The sequence below is a fragment of the Erigeron canadensis genome, chromosome 5 (genome assembly GCF_010389155.1).
Source record: "Erigeron canadensis isolate Cc75 chromosome 5, C_canadensis_v1, whole genome shotgun sequence".
NCBI lineage: Eukaryota > Viridiplantae > Streptophyta > Magnoliopsida > Asterales > Asteraceae > Erigeron > Erigeron canadensis.
This window is the reverse complement of record NC_057765.1, coordinates 29,153,663-29,171,962: the sequence shown is the minus strand read 5'-3', so window position 1 is coordinate 29,171,962 and position 18,300 is coordinate 29,153,663. Positions and strand designations below refer to the sequence as shown.

The window sequence follows — 18,300 nt, the reverse complement described above, 5'->3', positions numbered from 1 at the left end:
GCATATATTCGCAAAGTCATTCAGCATGTATATCAATTGTGGTTCAAGCTAGAAAATATACAACAGGATTACAGGACCTAGCTTGTTACTTGTTAGACTTGTAGAATTTGTATGAATAAAACATGAACAATACAGCCACGCAAAAAAAAGAAAAAAAAACATGAACGGTAAAAACATGAGATATTGATGTGACAATTCATGAAATCTAATAGAATTATATGCACTATGGTGCTCGAGCAGATCACTTGCGTCACCGTCACCACCACCACTCAGGCCTCTCACACATGACCATCACCCCATGACCCCATCTATACATACCGAAAACTATTCATCTAATAGAATTATATGCACTATTGTGCTCGAGCAGATCACTTACGTGCAAGCTTGCGTCATGCATCATGATGTAAGAAAAAACTATACATACCGAAAACTATGCATCTATAGCCCCGATCACGATTTACACCCATGGATTCACACAAAATCGAACGCAAATAACCTGATTGCTATAATAATAGTAACATAGAGGAACTCGTGATTGGTACATATTCTGAAATTCATTACTCCATCTATGTTTTGTCCTAATCCTGGTTCATATTTCAGTATATAGTTTTGTTGTCTAAAACAATAATCTCAAATGAAGAAAACTTTCAACATAATGTTTTATAAAGATACCTCTAAAGATTAAGAGTACTTACACCATGATCACCATTGTTACAAACAATTGAATCATAAACTCTGTTAAGTCAAAAATCTACTCCAACACAATCCTCATTTGCTAACTCACAGTTCATCTTTCTCTGGACTTGAATCACCCATAAGTTCTTCAAGGGAGAATTCATCTTCTTCTATGATCTCTCCGTCTTTCCCGTCCCATGGTTCAGTTGACACAATCTTTGGTGTCCCTTCTAATGGCAGTGTACCTTTTCCTCCAAGTCCAGCTGCTTTCACAAACTCTCTGCACATTAACACAAACACATAATGAGATTTTACTGATGCACATATGTGGGTATGATTAGGGGCGACAAACTGAATTTTAACCAATCAACTTATAAATGGGATATTACTTATCTTTATTTTGTAACCACTAGTTAAACAGGCAAATTAAATTAGAGAAAACAAGGGAAATGAGTTGAACAAGTCAAAGGAGTTCCTGCTGATAATTAACAGGAAAAACTAGAACCCTTTTGACTGACTTACCCAACCCACCCTTTTTGCCAACTACAGGGTAAACAAAACAAAAAAAAGACATACATGATCTGGTCTCGTTCATATGCGCTGCGAAGTGGTGCGTATGCGCCTTTCTTTATGTTCAATGCAATCAAAGCTGGATACCCGTAACCACCAACACCAACATGTTTCTCAAGTTCTGGCTGTTTACCTGCAGCAGCCCACACATAGCTGCACCAAAGTTCATCCAGATTAGATTTAATCTTCTCCCATAATATATACCAAGACTTGTTACTTTAGCACAAATAAAACAGATTTACAAAATTTTACCTGTATGGACTTCTTTTAAACTTTTCGGCAACTGATAGTAGAGTCTCTATATACTTGTTCCTTCCCTCTGCCTTGGAGTCCAAAATGTCAGGGAGGAAGGCAACAAAACAGATGGCTGCTGAACCACATTTATCTTCCATTACATCCTACAATGATGATATCATGAATATATGATGTGTCAAACTTATGATTTTCAGGAGCAAAAAAGGCAAACGTGAAAATAACAACTGAATTAAACTTACCGCACTGGTCAACTCATTGACTTCAGGAGGAGCAACATTTGTTTCTAGCTGAACAAGAGCAAATGATTCGATTGCTGAGGCACTTCTTGCTCCTTCATAAGTGACCGGACTATCTTTGTCTGCGCCAAACATCAAAATAGTCGGGAAACCTTGCACCTTATACCTGCTCATTAAAGACTGAAAACCACAATGCATCAGTAAACGATAAGAGAACTACTATATCTGTGATGCAGAAACAATTTTTTGGGGAGAAAAAAACATCTAACAATACGACTTAAAATCGAAGGTTACCTTCTCATCATCACAGTTCACATGACCAAGCTTCACCTTCCCTTGCAAGTTCTTTGCAGCCTTCTTCCACTCGGGAGCAAGCTTCTTACAGTGCCCGCACCTGAAGAATAGATGGAAATTAAGCTGTAAGATACGACCATAACATTGTATTCATGCAGATTCTGATGAAACAACATAACTGGCATTTTAACTGTTTAAGAAATAAGCCAGAGATACATAAAGTAGAAACATAAGCTATTTATAAAAGGATCATACAGGCCTAATGAGCTTGTTTACTTAATTTAATAAAGTCCCTTATAGCTGCAAATCATTTTAGATGATTCATGTATTCTTTTTTTGCTACCAAGTTAGCATTCGATTACATGTGGCATAGACTATCAGATAATAGATAATTGCTTCCTGTTTCCAACATTGAGAAACAAATCAATATTAGAACAATTACCAGGGTGCAAAGAATTCCACCATCCAGAGATCTTTGCTTTTAACAACCATCTCATCAAAATTACCAGCATTTAGTTCAACTGATAGATTTGGTTCTGGTTTTTCACTTGATCCTGAAGTCGTCGTTTTACCACTTAACCTGTCTTTGAGGAGTGCCTTCACCTGTGTACAAGAACCCATATGAATACTTCACACATTACAGGCTTACAGCATGTAGATAGGAATTACAGATAACAGGCAGAAGATGTGTCCTAATTAGTGACAGATATGCTGAACATGTCAGTAAAAACATTGGATATCACTCTACCAACTTAATTGGATACAAAAATATTTCTTGTTTCAACCATTACAGTGTCAGGTTTTAGTTTGTAATGAACTTATGAACATAGTTTGGAATGATGGTGAGGACTTGTATCAAAACTGAACACTCTCAAATATTTTAAGACAAAAATGTTGTTATTTAAGAAGCTTCGTAAAAGTTTCTTTGATTACGTAACACCTGTATATATTTCAACATGTCATATATGGTGAAATTGCCTTTCTACATAAATAGAGAAAGATCTGATGACCTGTTTGAGAGCAAATTCTGCAATTGGTTTTGCTTCCCTAGCTCCTTGATAATCAACGGGAGGGTTTCCCGGCACAAACACCTTAATTGTGGGAAATCCTTTGATACCATATTCCTATGGAAAACAAATGGTAATAGTCAGACATGTATTGATTATCATACATATCGATGTAACAAAATAAATGTGGGATACTACAAGGTAGTTTCTTTCAGGTAAGAAGAGCCAACCACAAAAGAGTATTAGTGTCTAAAAACCATATATCGGGATTTAAGATCTAGATTAGTAACAACTAAATCTTTAAAAAAGCACATCCCTAATGTTTCCGCAAAACAAAATATAGCAGGCTAGCAGCCTAGTTTCCTAGTATTTGTCCAGCAGATTAAACCACCATCTACCAGCTGTAATTAAGACATAACATCTAATACAGTTTAAAACTTAAATTTGATAAGATATGTTGTCAATAGGTTATGTTAACTTGTGATTAAACTGCAAATGCTCAATGTTTAATGTACAAATTATTAAATTGATCTCACTTAGCAGGGAATGCAAATAGAAATTGAGCTATTGGTGCTTAAGTGTTGCCTTTTGTTAATAGCTGTATATTCTATAGCCACGAAAACCAAGAACGAGCAAAATAATATCAATATATCCCACCCTCCAAAATTAAGCTACTATATTTAGTAAAGTGATAACACCATTAAAAACTACGGCCTTACCCACGATAGCTACACTTGCTAACAGCAACACTATTCATGAGAAAACAATAATCAACGTCTCTTGCACTCATCCTAAATGTCTTTAAGTATCGTATAATACTCATAGTGTTATTCGTTAGCTTTTGTGAATACAGGTGATATCCGCGTTCATCTGAATTTTACATGGATAGGACATCTAGACCATGCATAACTATTCATTCTTAACAATTTTACATGAGTAGAACATCTAGAATATGTATACCTATTAATCGTCGACAACATACGAGTAATATTCTTTCTCACTACTACTACGGATATGCCCATATATACCATTTAGCTTAAGGATCAACTAAATATATCAGATAAACGATTCAATAACGATACATACCTGAGCGATCGCTTGGTGTGCGTCAGCATCAATAGCTGCCACAGTTGCCACACCTTTCAAAACAGTAGCTGCCTTCTCCCAAACTGGTGTCAAAGCCTGACAATGGCCACACCATGGCGCAAAAAACTCAACCAAAACAACACTGTTTGAATTTACCACCTGTATCAATAACCACAAAATAAGTTACAACAGATCTCAAATTGCTTTTACCATCAGTTATAACTAAAAACCAAAAATTAAAATAAATTCATGACTAGATATAATATAATAAATAAATCGCCAAAGGAAAACTAAGAACTAACGACTAACATTTTGCATTCAAAGAACAAAATAAAATGATAAACTAATTAGTATTAGAAGTAGTAATTTTACCTTAGACTTGAAATTAGAAGGGGTGAGCTGAACAACAGGTGATGATGATCCATAAAATGCATCAACCAAATTTATATTTGAAGTGATTGATAATATTATTATAAACAAAATTGATATTAATTTTGACGAATGATTGTAGTTGTAATTCATGTTTTCGTGATTTCTGATCGTTACACACACTAAAAACACGCACACAGAGTATAAATAAACCTTGCTGTGGGCTACTGTAGAAATTTAGAAAAACCTTTTTTTGTTGTTGTTTCTTCTATTGGGCCGGATATACGTGTTTTAGCCAATGAGATAAGTACACGTCATTATGTTATGTTATTTGATACGTGGACGGGCAAGATTTGCTCAAGACAAGTCTTTGTTGCTAGTTGCTACGTGTATGCAGGGTCAGATTAAATTAAATTAAATTAAATATAATGGATCAAAATTTCACAAATCAAATACTTTGAATAAAAAAAATACAGTAGTTAATCGCTTAAATGATACCTAACGTTTGCTCGATATTGTTGGTTCCATAGCTAATATTTAGTTACTATGTGGATCATATCCAACGTTTTAAAAATTCCACTTGGACCAACATATCGTTAGTTGACCGTAACCCCCCACGTGACTTGCATATGAGGAGTAAAAATATATGTTTGTGTTTCTTTGAACTTTTGCTAGATATTGCTGCTTTCATACCTAATTTTTAGTTATTACTTTTTTTTTATTTTTAAATAAATTTTCCTTAAAATTTCGTGTTGCGATTCAACAACGGGGAGTCAAACATATGTTGTCTTTTTTCCGAATGGAATATTTAAAACGTTGGCTATGATCCACGTAATAACTAAACATTAAATATGAAACCAGTAATATCGAATAAACTTTAGGTGTTAAATCTAAAAAAGTAAAAATGTTGAAGTGTCAAAGATGTTGTCAGATTCGGTTCGATTCGGTTCAAATCATAAGCATAATGAGGATTATCATATATATTTTAATTTTTATTTACGTAACACGTTGAATGTATATATTTTTTCTTTGTATTAAAATACTTTTAATATTTGAAAACTATAAAAAGCTAAATAAACATTTACAAATATTTGAACCACAATTATAATTCCACAATTATAAAAATCAGGACTCTCAAAAAACCCTATTAATTCACCCCCACAAATATGAGAAATAGGACTCGAACCCATGTGAATCCTCCCAAAATCAAATACCTTACCAATGGTATATCAACTTCCATGAAACTAGAATATATACATGAAGCACATTTGTTCCAACTTTCAACGAATGTAGTTCACCATTATGTTAGTTATGAAATATAAGAGATACTAGATTTTAGCCCGTGTATATCCACGGATATAAAAGTGATCATCTTTTGTTAATTTATGAATAAAAAGAATAAATTTAAACTTTCTAAAATATTTTTTTATATCTTTGTCTTGAAAGATAGCTGAGTATTATAAAAAGAGTTAAACATCATTGATGGTATAAAATGTTAAGTTCGGTGCTTCTGATTTTAAATTGATAAAACTTTGCATTAAGTATAAGTTTTGCTTTAATATGATTTTGCCATCTATGTATTTTAGAGGGTGTTTGGGGTTGCATTATAAAGTGATTATCTGATTATTACATTTGTAAAAAGGCAAATAATCTAATAAAATGTTTGTATGAAAGAATGATTATCGGATATGAAAACGCAGTTTTGGAGAAGCATATATTTGCATGCTTTTACAAAACGCAGTTTTGAAAACGCATAATCTGTTTTTAAAAAGCAAATTTTCTATAACCCCTTATTAAACATATTGAATTTTCTATTTTAGGAAATTCAACACTTTTTTATACCCAAAATATCCTTATTGCTTAACCTTAGTTCCCTTAATAAAAAAAAAAAAACAACTCGCTCTTTAAATGTTACATATGGAAATTATCTAAAATAACATAATGATTAAATTACACTATTAGTCTTTTATCTTTTAAACTATTTTCATTACTCTTATAAATCAGTTACTTTTACATCTATAATCTACACCACTTGACGTCGCATCTACCACCAACAGTCGCTCCAACCACCGCATCGTCGATGTCACGACTACCGCAGCATTGTGCGAGTACCATGCTAGTGTTTTATTATCTCAATAACAAACATCCCCTTATTCGTTGACTTGCATATTTGGTGGTGTACGGTCAAAAAAAGGTGGTGTATAGATCATCTTCCTTATAATTTAGCTAAGAGTTAAATTAGATTATAACATTAAAAGTTAACATAAAATTGAAAAGGCGAAGGTTAATGCTTTTTGCCAAGATAATAACTTCGTGTAAAAAATTTGTGTAAATTTTATATTTTATAAATGCAGCAAAAATTTTAAACTTGATATATTATTATTTATTACATTATATTAACGATTTGAATACTTATAATTAAGCTATGAGTTAAATTAAATTATAACATTAAAGTAATGCTTTTTGCCAAAGGTTAATGCTTTTTGACAAGATAATAACTTCGTGTGAAAAATTTGTGTGAATTTTATAAATGCAGTAGAAATTTAAACTTGATATATTATTATTTATTAAATATTTAGAGCATCAAAGTTGATAAAATATGTTAAATAAAGTATAACTTTGTAAATACGCCGAAGAGTTCTTTTTACCTTTGTAAAAAGATTTACTAAAATATGTTTAGAAAATAGCTTACCCATGTTACGCCGAAGAGTTCTTTTTACCTTTGTAAAAAAATATACTAAAATATGTTTAGGAAAGAGCTTACCCATGTTTTGGATGAAGTTGATAAAAGGTTTAATGGATTAAGTCATTAAGTTGATGATAGGCTTGTATTTATCCATACATGCATCCTCGTCTTTTTTTTAGATAATCTATTATACGTTAATTAAATATAGTTTTATTAAAATTAAATGATGACATCATCAAAAATCAATTTGATTAAATTAAGGATTATAATTGGTTAATAAGTCAGTAGGTCAGTCTTTTAGTATATATAAAGATCCCTATTAACACTAATATTGGCATATTCATGATCCCAAGAGAGACTAGTCTGTCGATTGCTGTCGCAACCAAAGCGAAGCGAGCCATCCAACCACACCAAAACTTTATGTGATATGAAGCTTGAGGACGTAGAACACTTAATTGGTGTTTGCCCCTGCCCCCTGGGCACTCAAAAGTCAAAACTTGGGATAAAGTTGCAATGTGGTGTCGGTTACGCTCGTTTTATTTTGTCTTGCTCAAATACCTCCTGGCCATTCATGTACAGTTACGTGGATCTTCAACATGGAGAAAAGCGGTGAATTTCATTATTGTATTAACCTTATGGTGTTTGTGGAAGGCTCGAAACGCAGTTGTCTTTAACAGACGTCGGATCCATAACGACCATATCATCCACGAAATCAAGGCGGTTGGATTCCTTTGGTTGAAGGCAAGACTCAAGGAGAAAGATATTCAATGGGAAGAGCGGAACAATTTCAATTTTAGTGGCAAGCTTTGGTGACTTTGTGTAATATGTATGTTGTATTATCTGTGTATGTCTTAACGTTTTGTTAGACATGCTTTATATTCAAATAAATTTTGTTGGCCTTTCAAAAAAAAAACCACACCAAAGGTAGTACTTCTCAGTTAATATTTTACGAGATCTTAACCAACCTACAGTACAATAAAATGTGATTATTCCTTTATCATACGGCTATCTATTTGCATCCTGCATAGCTGTTTGATATCTCAAATTCATTTGTGTTTTGCTCAGAACACACTTGGCTTTAAAAAGCAAGCACTTCCTGATGGCTCTCGGTTGGTATGGATTGAAATCTGCCTTGCATGATATTACATTTTCTCAGAAACATCTGTAGTAATATTTACTTTCCTCAAAAGGTCATGGGATTAGATCCTCCCTTCGGAGTCCGAGCATCTCTAGCAAACAAATTTATCAATCATGCCCTGAAGTTCCAACCCAGGCTCATTATCCTTATTGTGCCTAAAGATACTAAAAGAGTAAAAGGTATAACATGAGCGTGTTGCATTTGCATTATTTTGATAGCTATTTGATATCATATTCGCTCTTGTTTGTGTTGCTATAACAGGCTTGACAAGAAAAGGTATCCGTATGATTTAATCTGGAAGGAAGAGAACATGCTCTCCGTCAAGGTATTATTAGTACTAGTCAGATTAATGACTAAACAGTAGAACAATTTGACCCATTTACCAGTAGTACATGGGCTGATTTAGGTAATGTTCATAACTATAGGTTCAAGTGGCCTTAGAGCTTCTGAATTATATGTATAACTCACTCCTAAATCCTATTATTATGAAAAGCTAGATGGTAATAATAAAGTTTTTATAATTATACTTGGTACATGAGTTATATAATTTCTAAAATAGGATTGAAAGAAAATACACTCAACCCTCCTTTTATCCAGCCAACTCATTCTGGACAATATCTAAATTATGGTCTGCTTTCACCCCCACCACTGTCACCGTATGAATATAACAATGATACATATGGATCAGCCATGGAATATAGGTACACTCTTTCTGGTCAAACTCAGGCCTATCTTCCAAGCTATTATGGGGATGCTAACATTTCTCCTGGAGCTACCATTTCCGCATTATGGTCTATGAAATGCAATTTTACAAACTACATATAAGGTACTCCACGTTCTAAGTTTCATTTAAATCACACAATTATGGCAGCTCGAAACTACAATTTCATCTTTTAAACATACAACAATGGCAGCTCAAAACAATGGAATAAGAAGACCAACCATAACACAGCCTTTTGCTACCTAGAAGTCTTTCATAAGATGTCAAACTTCAAAAAATCTTGGATCATTTGGTGGTCCCAGTGTGGCGAAGTATGGTTTATAAGAGCAACCCAGAAAAAACACCCCTAGTTTCTTTTACCATATCTGGGCAAAACTGAGTGTTGGGTAAGCACGCGATAATCGAGCAATAAAGCGCCTTGACAAATGATGCCATAATTACCATAAAATCAGCTTCAAGATTTCAATTTAATGACACTACAAGCCCAAGTCTAATTCAGCTCGCTTTAGTGTGGATGTAACCCGAGTGAAAAACTCTGGTTCATGTTCCTTTATATCTTCAAGTGTATTTGCCTCATGTTCGTCAGCCTATTTTGGGCCAGAGAGGAAAAAAAACAAAAAAAATAGATCAATGAAAGTTGTAGATGGTTGAAGCTTAATAGGATTATCACATCATGCAGTTCATAAATAAAGATTTGGTGCAATTTGTCATTGTACTTATTTGCTTTTTGGAACTTAATACCCTAAAATGCAAGGAGGTTAACAGAGTCACATTAACGTTCATTAGAGGGAGGGGTGTGTAATGAAGCGAAAAGTCACCACAGGGAGATGTATTGACAAAAAAAAAAAGTTAAGGGGTGAAACTTGATAGATATGGTATATCCCAGGGGGATGTAATGGAATTAACTCTATTAATTAACTAAATAAACTAATTAACAAAAACGACACTTTAGCCCCTAACTTTCTAGTTCATAATTGCCACTTGATGGAGCAGTATATATCTCCTTTTTATTTCGTAATTAAGTATTAACATATTCACTATGATTACAAAAAAAAAACAAAAAAAAACCTACTAAAAAAAGATCCAATTGTTGACAGATAGCAATATAGGAAGTTGTACTTAATTATGCAATTGGCCCCTATTGATGTGTTCGACACATTTCTTTCATTAACCAGCTGTTAAAATCTTTAAGACCTGTTAAAACAATAAATATAACCCAAACCCATTTTAACAAACAAGTTGACTTTCCCCCTCGAAAATTCTCCTCAAAAATCAAGTTTAGTTTCCCAACCAAAGCCTGTGAACTCCTTGGCTTACCATAGACACCTTTGTTATCTATGAATGAAGTGGAAGCAATACTGACACGAGTGTATATGATGACAAATAATTAATACCTCTGCAAATTTTAGAAGAATTAAATTCGATGCAGATGCTGGCTTGGAACTGTCCCATCTGTCATGAGGTAAAAACACATCAAGTAACAATTTCAAGGCATACGGAAAAGACCTGGGAAGATCTTTACCCCAAAAATATAGCATAAAAGCACAAGGTAGTGATCAACCTCCTGTATAAGGTTCCATCAAGTCGATTAATCAAGGGGGGATCACTTTATATTATTCTAGACTTCTCTTTCCTAGTTCAGTTTTGAAATCTAATAATTCAAATTTACGTTCCATACCTCACGAGCATTAACTCGTTCACTGAACGCCACATTCCACGCCCAACTTCTTTTTTAGTTTGATCTCTCGCGCTTCGACAATGCCACAATTCTTTGGCAACATACATCACTTCTTCAACATCCACCTTAAAGATTAAAACAAGTGACAAGTGTAAAGATTTAAACAAAATGAAATCTCATTGAGACCCACATTAATACTCTCAGAATTGTAACAATCACAGCGTCTTCATCCAAATTAAATCAAGTTATCCAGAATAGATTATCAACAACAGTTAAGATGATCCTTAATATATTTGCTCAATTATAACTACACTGACCAATCTGTCTATTAGCCTTATAGAAAGACAAAGTTAATCATAACTTCAAACCGGGAAACATTCAGATATTGAGTCAGAATGGGGAAAAAGAGCATAAAAAAGATTCGGGGGATGGATATTTTTTTATAATTTATATAGAAAAAAGAAAAGAATAGACAGTTTGAGGTCAGCAATCAAAATATTGTAAAATTTATTTTTATGTAAGACCAGGAAAAAGATGACTGAATAGAAAGTAAAAGTAAACATAAGGTCTAAGAGGGTGTTTGTGATATTTTCTGCTGCTTATTGCTTGTTTTTTAAGCAGATAAGCCACAAACACTTGGTCAGAAACTGCTTATCTGTCAATATTACGAGGAATAAGCACTTTTTGATAAGCAGGTGGGTACCTGCTTATATTTTCCAGCAAAAAAACGGCTATAAATAAGCAATCTCAAACACCCCCAAACTTGGTACCTGAACTTGGTCGGATGTGCCACAAATCAACTCCTCATGTTCAATAAGGCGCTGATGTAGCACACTGTAATGATCCACATCAAAGTTCACAATAGGTTCCATGTGGACTTGAAATTCTGCCAGTTGTGTCAAAACGTATGATGCCATAATTTGTCCAAAAATAGCGGGTATTGTTCCTAAAACAGGGATTATTCGAACCCTGAATCCAGGCACTACCTGATATCATGTGTTGAATTTCGAAAATTAAACTTTCAGCACCAAACAAATGGAATAAGCAATGAAAATACAACTGGATGTGGCATAATCAGTAGTTGGTTAATAGGTCATGATGAGTAACTTATAAGTATTTAGTACATGCCGAAACTGATTGCTCCATGCACTCTTGGCCCAAAATACTTATGGGTCAACTCTGTTTATAAATAATTAGTGTGTCAAATATGATTACAAAAATAATCTTATCTTAATAATCATTTAAAAGGTTTTATAGTAAGGCAAAGCCACCCAAGAAGTTGATGTGGCGGAAACCGAACAGAGACCTCTTTTGAACAATTCTAAAGCGCTCATTGCCTGACCACCCTCATGGGATTAATGTTTGTATGTTTTTGTAATTTAAAAATGCATTTTGGGCAACTTTCGAGACACTTGACCCGTTTCCTCCACGCTAACTTTATATAGATTTCACCCATTACATCCATGAAAGACCAAACATAAGCCAAAATTGATCTATTCATCAGTAAATGGGTCTAAAACATCTCTAAGTACAAGAACCAGATGCTAAAGATTCTCACTTGGTAGTCTGAAGGATTCTCTTCATCTCCATTAGGTCCCTTAAAGGGAAGCAGTTTTGCCTTTGGTTTTTCCAAGGAGAAAACTACAGGAATCCCACCTTCAATCCCATGATCTCTTCTTAAACGATGTCTAACCTGCAAAATAAATGACAGATATGCATATTAATTTACATTGGTTCGAATAGTTGATATGTAGAAGTATGTTGTTTGCCAATTTGACATGTGAAGGGCAACTGCCATATGTATATTGCTCAGAAAAGCTAGTCAAACTGACAATGGCCTTGAGCTTTCGCAGACATGTACGCAAAATTTTAAGCCAAGAATGTAAGTTGCAACAACCACATCAGAGGTGCAAATGGAGGTGTCGGTAGGTTGGCCAACGGGGCTAAACGGATAATCTTAGGTATATGTCGAAGCAAGTCATGTTAGGTTGACCTGAAACTTTTTATTCACAATGTTTATATTGGGGTTGGGTATTGTAAAACAAGTATTAAAGTAAAACATATAGGACAAGATCTTAACCCTTAGATCATAGATAAAATGATGCACACGAAGATTCACGAAACAATTGATACACGATGATTCTCATGATGCACGGTGATTTTCAGTGAAGAGAAACCTATTGTTTTATTTGTTTTACTTTAATACTTGTTTTCTTTTACCTAAAACCTAGATATATATTCTAAAATTAGAATAGAATGACTTGGAGGGTCAATTTAGGTGAATTGCAATGACCCATTTTCTATAAACCTCTTTCACCATCTAACCTGTTAAATTAACAGTGTTAATGGTGAAACTGAAACATAACCTAACTCAACCCATAAATAAGTAAATGAGTCGAAATTACCATGTCTAAGTCTAACTACCAAAAAAACAAGAAAATGTAGGATGTAGATCAGAGAAACATTACAGATCTAGATAGTGGGTCATTAGTCGATTCTCTTAAATCAGCCACACGGATTCTTGTTGGGTCAGCTCTTGCACCAGCTCCTGTAGCAGATAAAACTTTTAAACCTCTACGTACACATGCAGCAAGAAGAGCCACCTATAATACAAGTTAAGCAAAAGTTTCATTATTGAAAAATAATTAATCTACCAAAAAACGGATGAGGATTTCCCCATTCAGGTTACTCAGGGAATGTGACTCTTATTTGTGGCATCCCGTGACCATGTTCAAATCTTTCCCTGGCCATCTCCAAGATTGCACATAGGCACCTAGCGGGATTTAAGCCCAAAACCTCTTGTAAAGAGGTTCAGAACGTTAAACATTAGGCTTACTTGGAGGTCGATTATAAACAGATGAGGCTTTCCTATTCAAATTGTCATAGTGACTAAGATGCAAGTGATTTAACCAGAGTATTTCATGACCGTTTACAAATCTTTCCCTGCCCACCTCCAAGATTGTGCGTAGCAGGATTTGGACCTGAGACCTCTTGATAAGAATTCCTGGATGTTAAGCACTAAGCCACATTGGAGGTGGTCAAAAGCAAACGGGTCAAAGGATGAGGATTCCCCTACTCAGGCTATCCTGGGAAGGCAAGTCTTTTTCACTAGAATGTATATTCGGCTTAACCACTAGGAAGCCTTGACCCCAATCGTTAACCCGTTTTACAAAAACTACCAAAAAATATTTATAGTTGTCACATACATTTCTGACAACTACTAATGTACATTATGAAACTCTTGTTATTCACCAATAAATTATTTTACCCTTTCTTCTATATTCAAACTTACTAAAACAAAATTAGCACTACAACCTTCATATTCACAAAGAAAAAAATAAATTGCCTACCTGATTACTAATTAACTAAATAAGCATGAACATAGATATAATGGAGCGATGATATATACACAACAATATTTATCCGTGTACAAAAATTGTACACTTCACATAGTTGTAGATTGTGTAGCGAGCTACTTGTACTTGTGCATGGTTAACGATTGTTGTGTACATATCACCACCTAAACGAGTACTCTATAAATGTACTTGTTTGAATTTATCTTAAAGCAATCTCTTTACCATCAGGTAGAGGTATGACAGTCTAAATCCCACCACCCCCAAGCCGTGTCTCGGATGGGATTGGGCATTGTTTACTTGTCTGCATACGAAAACTGGAAGCAAAATACTAAGCAGGGTTTTATACCTTTGTATCAATGTTATCAATACAGTCCAAAACAAAATCGGGATGGCCTGAAAGAATTTCTTCTTCTGATGAAGCATCATACAACATCACCTTAGCATCTATGTGGCACTCTGGATAAATTGATGAGAAGTGTTTCTTAAGGCATAATGCTTTTGGGGTGCCAACATCCATTCTTGTAGCTACTGCATGTCGATTTAAAGATGAAAGTGAAACCTGAGAAAGTAACAATAAATCGACAACGATTGTGGTGAATAGATATATGAACTATACAAAATTATGCGTTCAGATTTTAAAAGATACGAATGCTAATAGTACGAGACCTGGTCAAAGTCCACAAGGAGGAGTCTGCCAACTCCTGATCTCAAAAGCATGGATGCAGCATGACTCCCAACCCCTCCAAGGCCAATGACTACAACATATGAAGATGTCACCTTTTGTTGGGCATCAAAACCAAAGAACTGGATATTCCTGACATCAGAAGAAATGAGACGTATTGTTCACTATAGATGATGAGATAGAATAATACTACTCGAGATCCTAAACTTTCAACTTTAAAAAGGTTTCACATATATTCATGAATTTATTGATTCAACCATCCATGTAACATATACACTGTATGCAGAAAAAGTCATACTTGCGAACAATCATTAAATTGGGTATTCAACAACGTTTTCAGGTTTACATGAGAAAATGATAACGGTAAACATTGTTCATGTAGATACTCTGATACCTTAAATCACTTTAATCACAGTGGACATATTTTCGTATATCTAATAAAGATATATCCATGGGGGAGCAGTGATGACGGGTACAATTTTTGATGTAAATTTTTATTTTTTCTTAAATTTTAAAACACAATAGGCATTCTGAAAGTGGTCATTAATGTAGGAACATCTTATATTTCAAAGATAAATGAAGTATAAAAGAGTACCAAGAATTGGAAAGTCGATAAGTACCTGGTGAGCTGCTCAGAAACTATTTCGTCTTTTAAAAGGTCAGCAGGGTCCAGTTCTTCTCTTAGATAACTATTGTCTTCTAACACTGGAGCAGAAAAAACTGCTTTACCTATGAACCAAAAACAAGAATCACAGTAATTTGGAGGTACCCATATATAATCAATCAAATAAAAGGTTTGGTTTGAGATAACGTTGGTTCAATTATGGACAGGAACATATTTATCATTCTATTATCTTACTCACTAACTTACTATGTACCTAAGTTATCCTCATCTAAAAATTGAACCTTTTTTCTGGTTACAAAGAATACTCGACAATTGTATCAAGAATTGAATGTTTCTTTGACGAATGTCAAATTCAAATAAAAGGGTATAAGGCAACAAACAACATGATTCTATAAACAAACTAAATAAACAAGCTTACCATTCGACTTTTCATAATTACTACATTGAACCTTATTATCAGTTTCTCTGCAACAAAACAAGAATTAAATTTAAATAAAAGTTGGGATGATTACTATTATTGTCATAAATAAATATGTAGTACCTAAATAATGATGATGGAAGAAATTTGAGAAGAGCTATGGTGGCAGTAATGGAGCCCAAAAGGGCACCTGCTCCTATCAAACCCGCATACTTTGCTCTTTCTTCCATCATTCTGAATGGATATTCTGAATGATAAAACTACCATATTTAACCTTTCATATGAAGATTGATCATAATACATCATAAATAATAATAAGTTAATAACTAGATCCAAATTTCAAAATTATCTTTCCCTGGCATGTCAAATTCATTAAGTAGACAGACTAATAAGATAATAGCAGAATATGCTTCACAAAGAGTGCATACTAACTTTTGCAGAAGGGCAGTAAGTAATCCTATTTTTACCACTGTGATTTTTTCTTAATTTTTACTACAATCTAAGTTTCCTTAGGTGTGCCGAGGAAGCAATTTTACATGTGAAATTTCTCATGATTTTCTACTCATCAAGTTCTTAATTTTCAGTTGTTCTTACTAATGTATGAGCATGCTATATGCCTCAAACAGTCGAACATGTAGCATTATATTAACGTTTACGGTAGTGGACTTCAAAGTCACTACCTGAAACCTAATAAAGATCAACCTTAATAATAACAACCTTAAACAATCTTCCAAGATCAACGGAACAGAAATTAACAGCATTAGTTTTTGAAAAACCTTGCAACATCAATAAACTAAATTGAAATATATTTATGTAAAATAAACTGCATTCACTACAAAGAATATAAGTCATTGTATAAAGCAAAACCCTAAAATAAAAATTTTATCTTTCCCAAATTTGATCAATAAAATAAAGGAAAATCGAATATGCAGCGGACTGCAGCCACCACCACCACTATGGCTGCAGTCAGGTAGAGTTTTTTAAGTTTTTTTCCAAATTAAACCTTTTAATTTATAAATATACATAATGCCCCCCTTATTTTCACCTGCTGCAGCTGCTGTCAACAGCAGCCAACCTTACCCTAGATTACAATTCCCACATATTCCAGAGCATAAAACCAAGAAATTCAAATACAAAAATTAAAAAATAAAAAAATTGTTACTTTCAAACTAAAACATCCAAGAAACATCATAAAGTACATTAATTTATATAAAACTACACTAAATATTATACTATTAATAATTTATAAATAAAATAAAAAAAAAAAAGTAAACTGGGATGAGACGAAAAGAGCTTACCAATGTGTGAAGAACTGAAAAATTATGTGCTCTGTATATATATATATGTATGTATCTCAATAAGCAGAAGTATTATTTATTATTATTTTACAACAGAAAAAAAAAATATTCTCGAATAATGATTTCGAGCTGCAGACAATCAGGAACACAAAACAGAACAGAGTTGTGTTACTCACTGCCTTGTCAAAGGTAAGCGAAGGTTGAGCCACATACACAGAGGCCAAATTACTTTAATGCCCTTCTTTTGCTCTAAGATAACTAGACTTCAATTGAAAACATAATTTTTTACTCGTAATTTAAATAGGGTAAATTACAAAAATCATACCTGTGGTTTGTTTGAAACTACACTGGTCATACCTACAATTTAAAAATTACGTGAGTCATACTCACTGTTGTCAAAAATTTACACTAACCATACCTATCGCTGACGGTCGTCTATTTGACCGTTAAGTCAAGTCACATGTCATGCATATGAGGTATCAAAACTATAATTTCGTGGATACTTCAGTTATTATCCTTGTAATTCACCATAAAAATAATTATTAAGAATTTTAGAGTTTTATTTATACTTCATTTATTAAGTTGAGTAGATATGACACTTATTATGAAACAATAATTTTTATAATGAATAGTTGATACAAGAATGCATTTATTATTAAACATGTCATTATTATTTTGTTATATGTGAAGTATGCACGAATGATACCTGAAGTATACACGAAATTACGGTTTTGATACCTCACATGCACATCACGTGACTTGACTTAACGACCAAATTGACGACCGTCAGTGATAGGTATGGTCAATGTAAGTTTTTGAAAACGATGGGTATGGTTCACGTAATTTTTAAATTATAGGTATGACCAGTGTAGTTTTGAACAAACCTCAGGTATGATTTTTGTAATTTATCCTTTTAAATATTACATAATATAATAATATATTTATATGTATGTGACATATTTAAGAAACGAAATATAAGTTGATTATTGGAATACATTTCACCAATTATATATTCGATAATTTTAAGTCATTATAAATTTATCTTTAAATTCACACTAGATTTATAGTGTTTGGAATTCAATTGACCAAATATAAGAATTTATTCATTAGGAAGGAAGACGTGATTACTATTAAGAATAGATAGAATATTGATTCAGCATTGATTCAACACTTAACTTTATGGATATAAAGATAAGAATTATTTTA

General features: G+C 33.5%; 2 protein-coding genes and 1 long non-coding RNA gene across 3 annotated transcripts; 1 reads left to right on the top strand and 2 right to left on the bottom strand.

Moving 5' to 3' along the window:
- Positions 1 to 635: 635 nt before the first annotated feature.
- On the bottom strand, positions 636 to 4,693 carry LOC122599061 (protein disulfide isomerase-like 2-3). Its single transcript, XM_043771509.1, has 9 exons — positions 4,496 to 4,693; positions 4,124 to 4,282; positions 3,041 to 3,154; positions 2,473 to 2,633; positions 2,031 to 2,130; positions 1,740 to 1,916; positions 1,498 to 1,643; positions 1,252 to 1,398; positions 636 to 955 (listed from the first exon to the last, which is right to left on the bottom strand). The coding sequence occupies exons 1-9, from the start codon at positions 4,643 to 4,645 to the stop codon at positions 781 to 783; spliced, it is 1,329 nt and encodes a 442-aa protein (XP_043627444.1). The 5' UTR covers positions 4,646 to 4,693; the 3' UTR covers positions 636 to 780.
- A 3,576-nt stretch (positions 4,694 to 8,269) lies between these two features.
- LOC122599062 lies at positions 8,270 to 8,859 on the top strand. The gene is made up of 3 exons (XR_006323855.1): positions 8,270 to 8,291; positions 8,369 to 8,495; positions 8,578 to 8,859. It is a non-coding gene; the product is annotated as an uncharacterized LOC122599062 (long non-coding RNA).
- Positions 8,860 to 9,065: 206 nt separating this feature from the next.
- On the bottom strand, positions 9,066 to 17,325 carry LOC122599060 (tRNA threonylcarbamoyladenosine dehydratase). Its single transcript, XM_043771507.1, has 12 exons — positions 17,095 to 17,325; positions 15,920 to 16,043; positions 15,797 to 15,843; positions 15,374 to 15,482; positions 14,738 to 14,885; positions 14,418 to 14,630; positions 13,184 to 13,318; positions 12,274 to 12,408; positions 11,486 to 11,701; positions 10,716 to 10,840; positions 10,432 to 10,489; positions 9,066 to 9,624 (listed from the first exon to the last, which is right to left on the bottom strand). The coding sequence occupies exons 2-12, from the start codon at positions 16,027 to 16,029 to the stop codon at positions 9,514 to 9,516; spliced, it is 1,407 nt and encodes a 468-aa protein (XP_043627442.1). The 5' UTR covers positions 16,030 to 16,043; positions 17,095 to 17,325; the 3' UTR covers positions 9,066 to 9,513.
- Positions 17,326 to 18,300: the final 975 nt, after the last annotated feature.

Bases quoted from the DNA above. Each gene is read 5' to 3' on its own strand.
- LOC122599060 (XM_043771507.1), bottom strand. From the start codon at position 16,029: ATGATGGAAGAAAGAGCAAAGTATGCGGGTTTGATAGGAGCAGGTGCC. The intron at 10,841-11,485 runs GTACCAAGTTTG...TTAATCTTTAAG, and splicing joins GCACATCCGACCAAGTTCAG to GTGGATGTTGAAGAAGTGAT. The intron at 9,625-10,431 runs GTATTAATTATT...GGCCCAAAATAG, and splicing joins TTCTTCTAAAATTTGCAGAG to GCTGACGAACATGAGGCAAA.
- LOC122599061 (XM_043771509.1), bottom strand. From the start codon at position 4,645: ATGAATTACAACTACAATCATTCGTCAAAATTAATATCAATTTTGTTT. The intron at 2,131-2,472 runs GTAATTGTTCTA...TCTATTCTTCAG, and splicing joins GTGGAATTCTTTGCACCCTG to GTGCGGGCACTGTAAGAAGC. The intron at 1,399-1,497 runs GTAAAATTTTGT...ACTTTGGTGCAG, and splicing joins TTTAAAAGAAGTCCATACAG to CTATGTGTGGGCTGCTGCAG.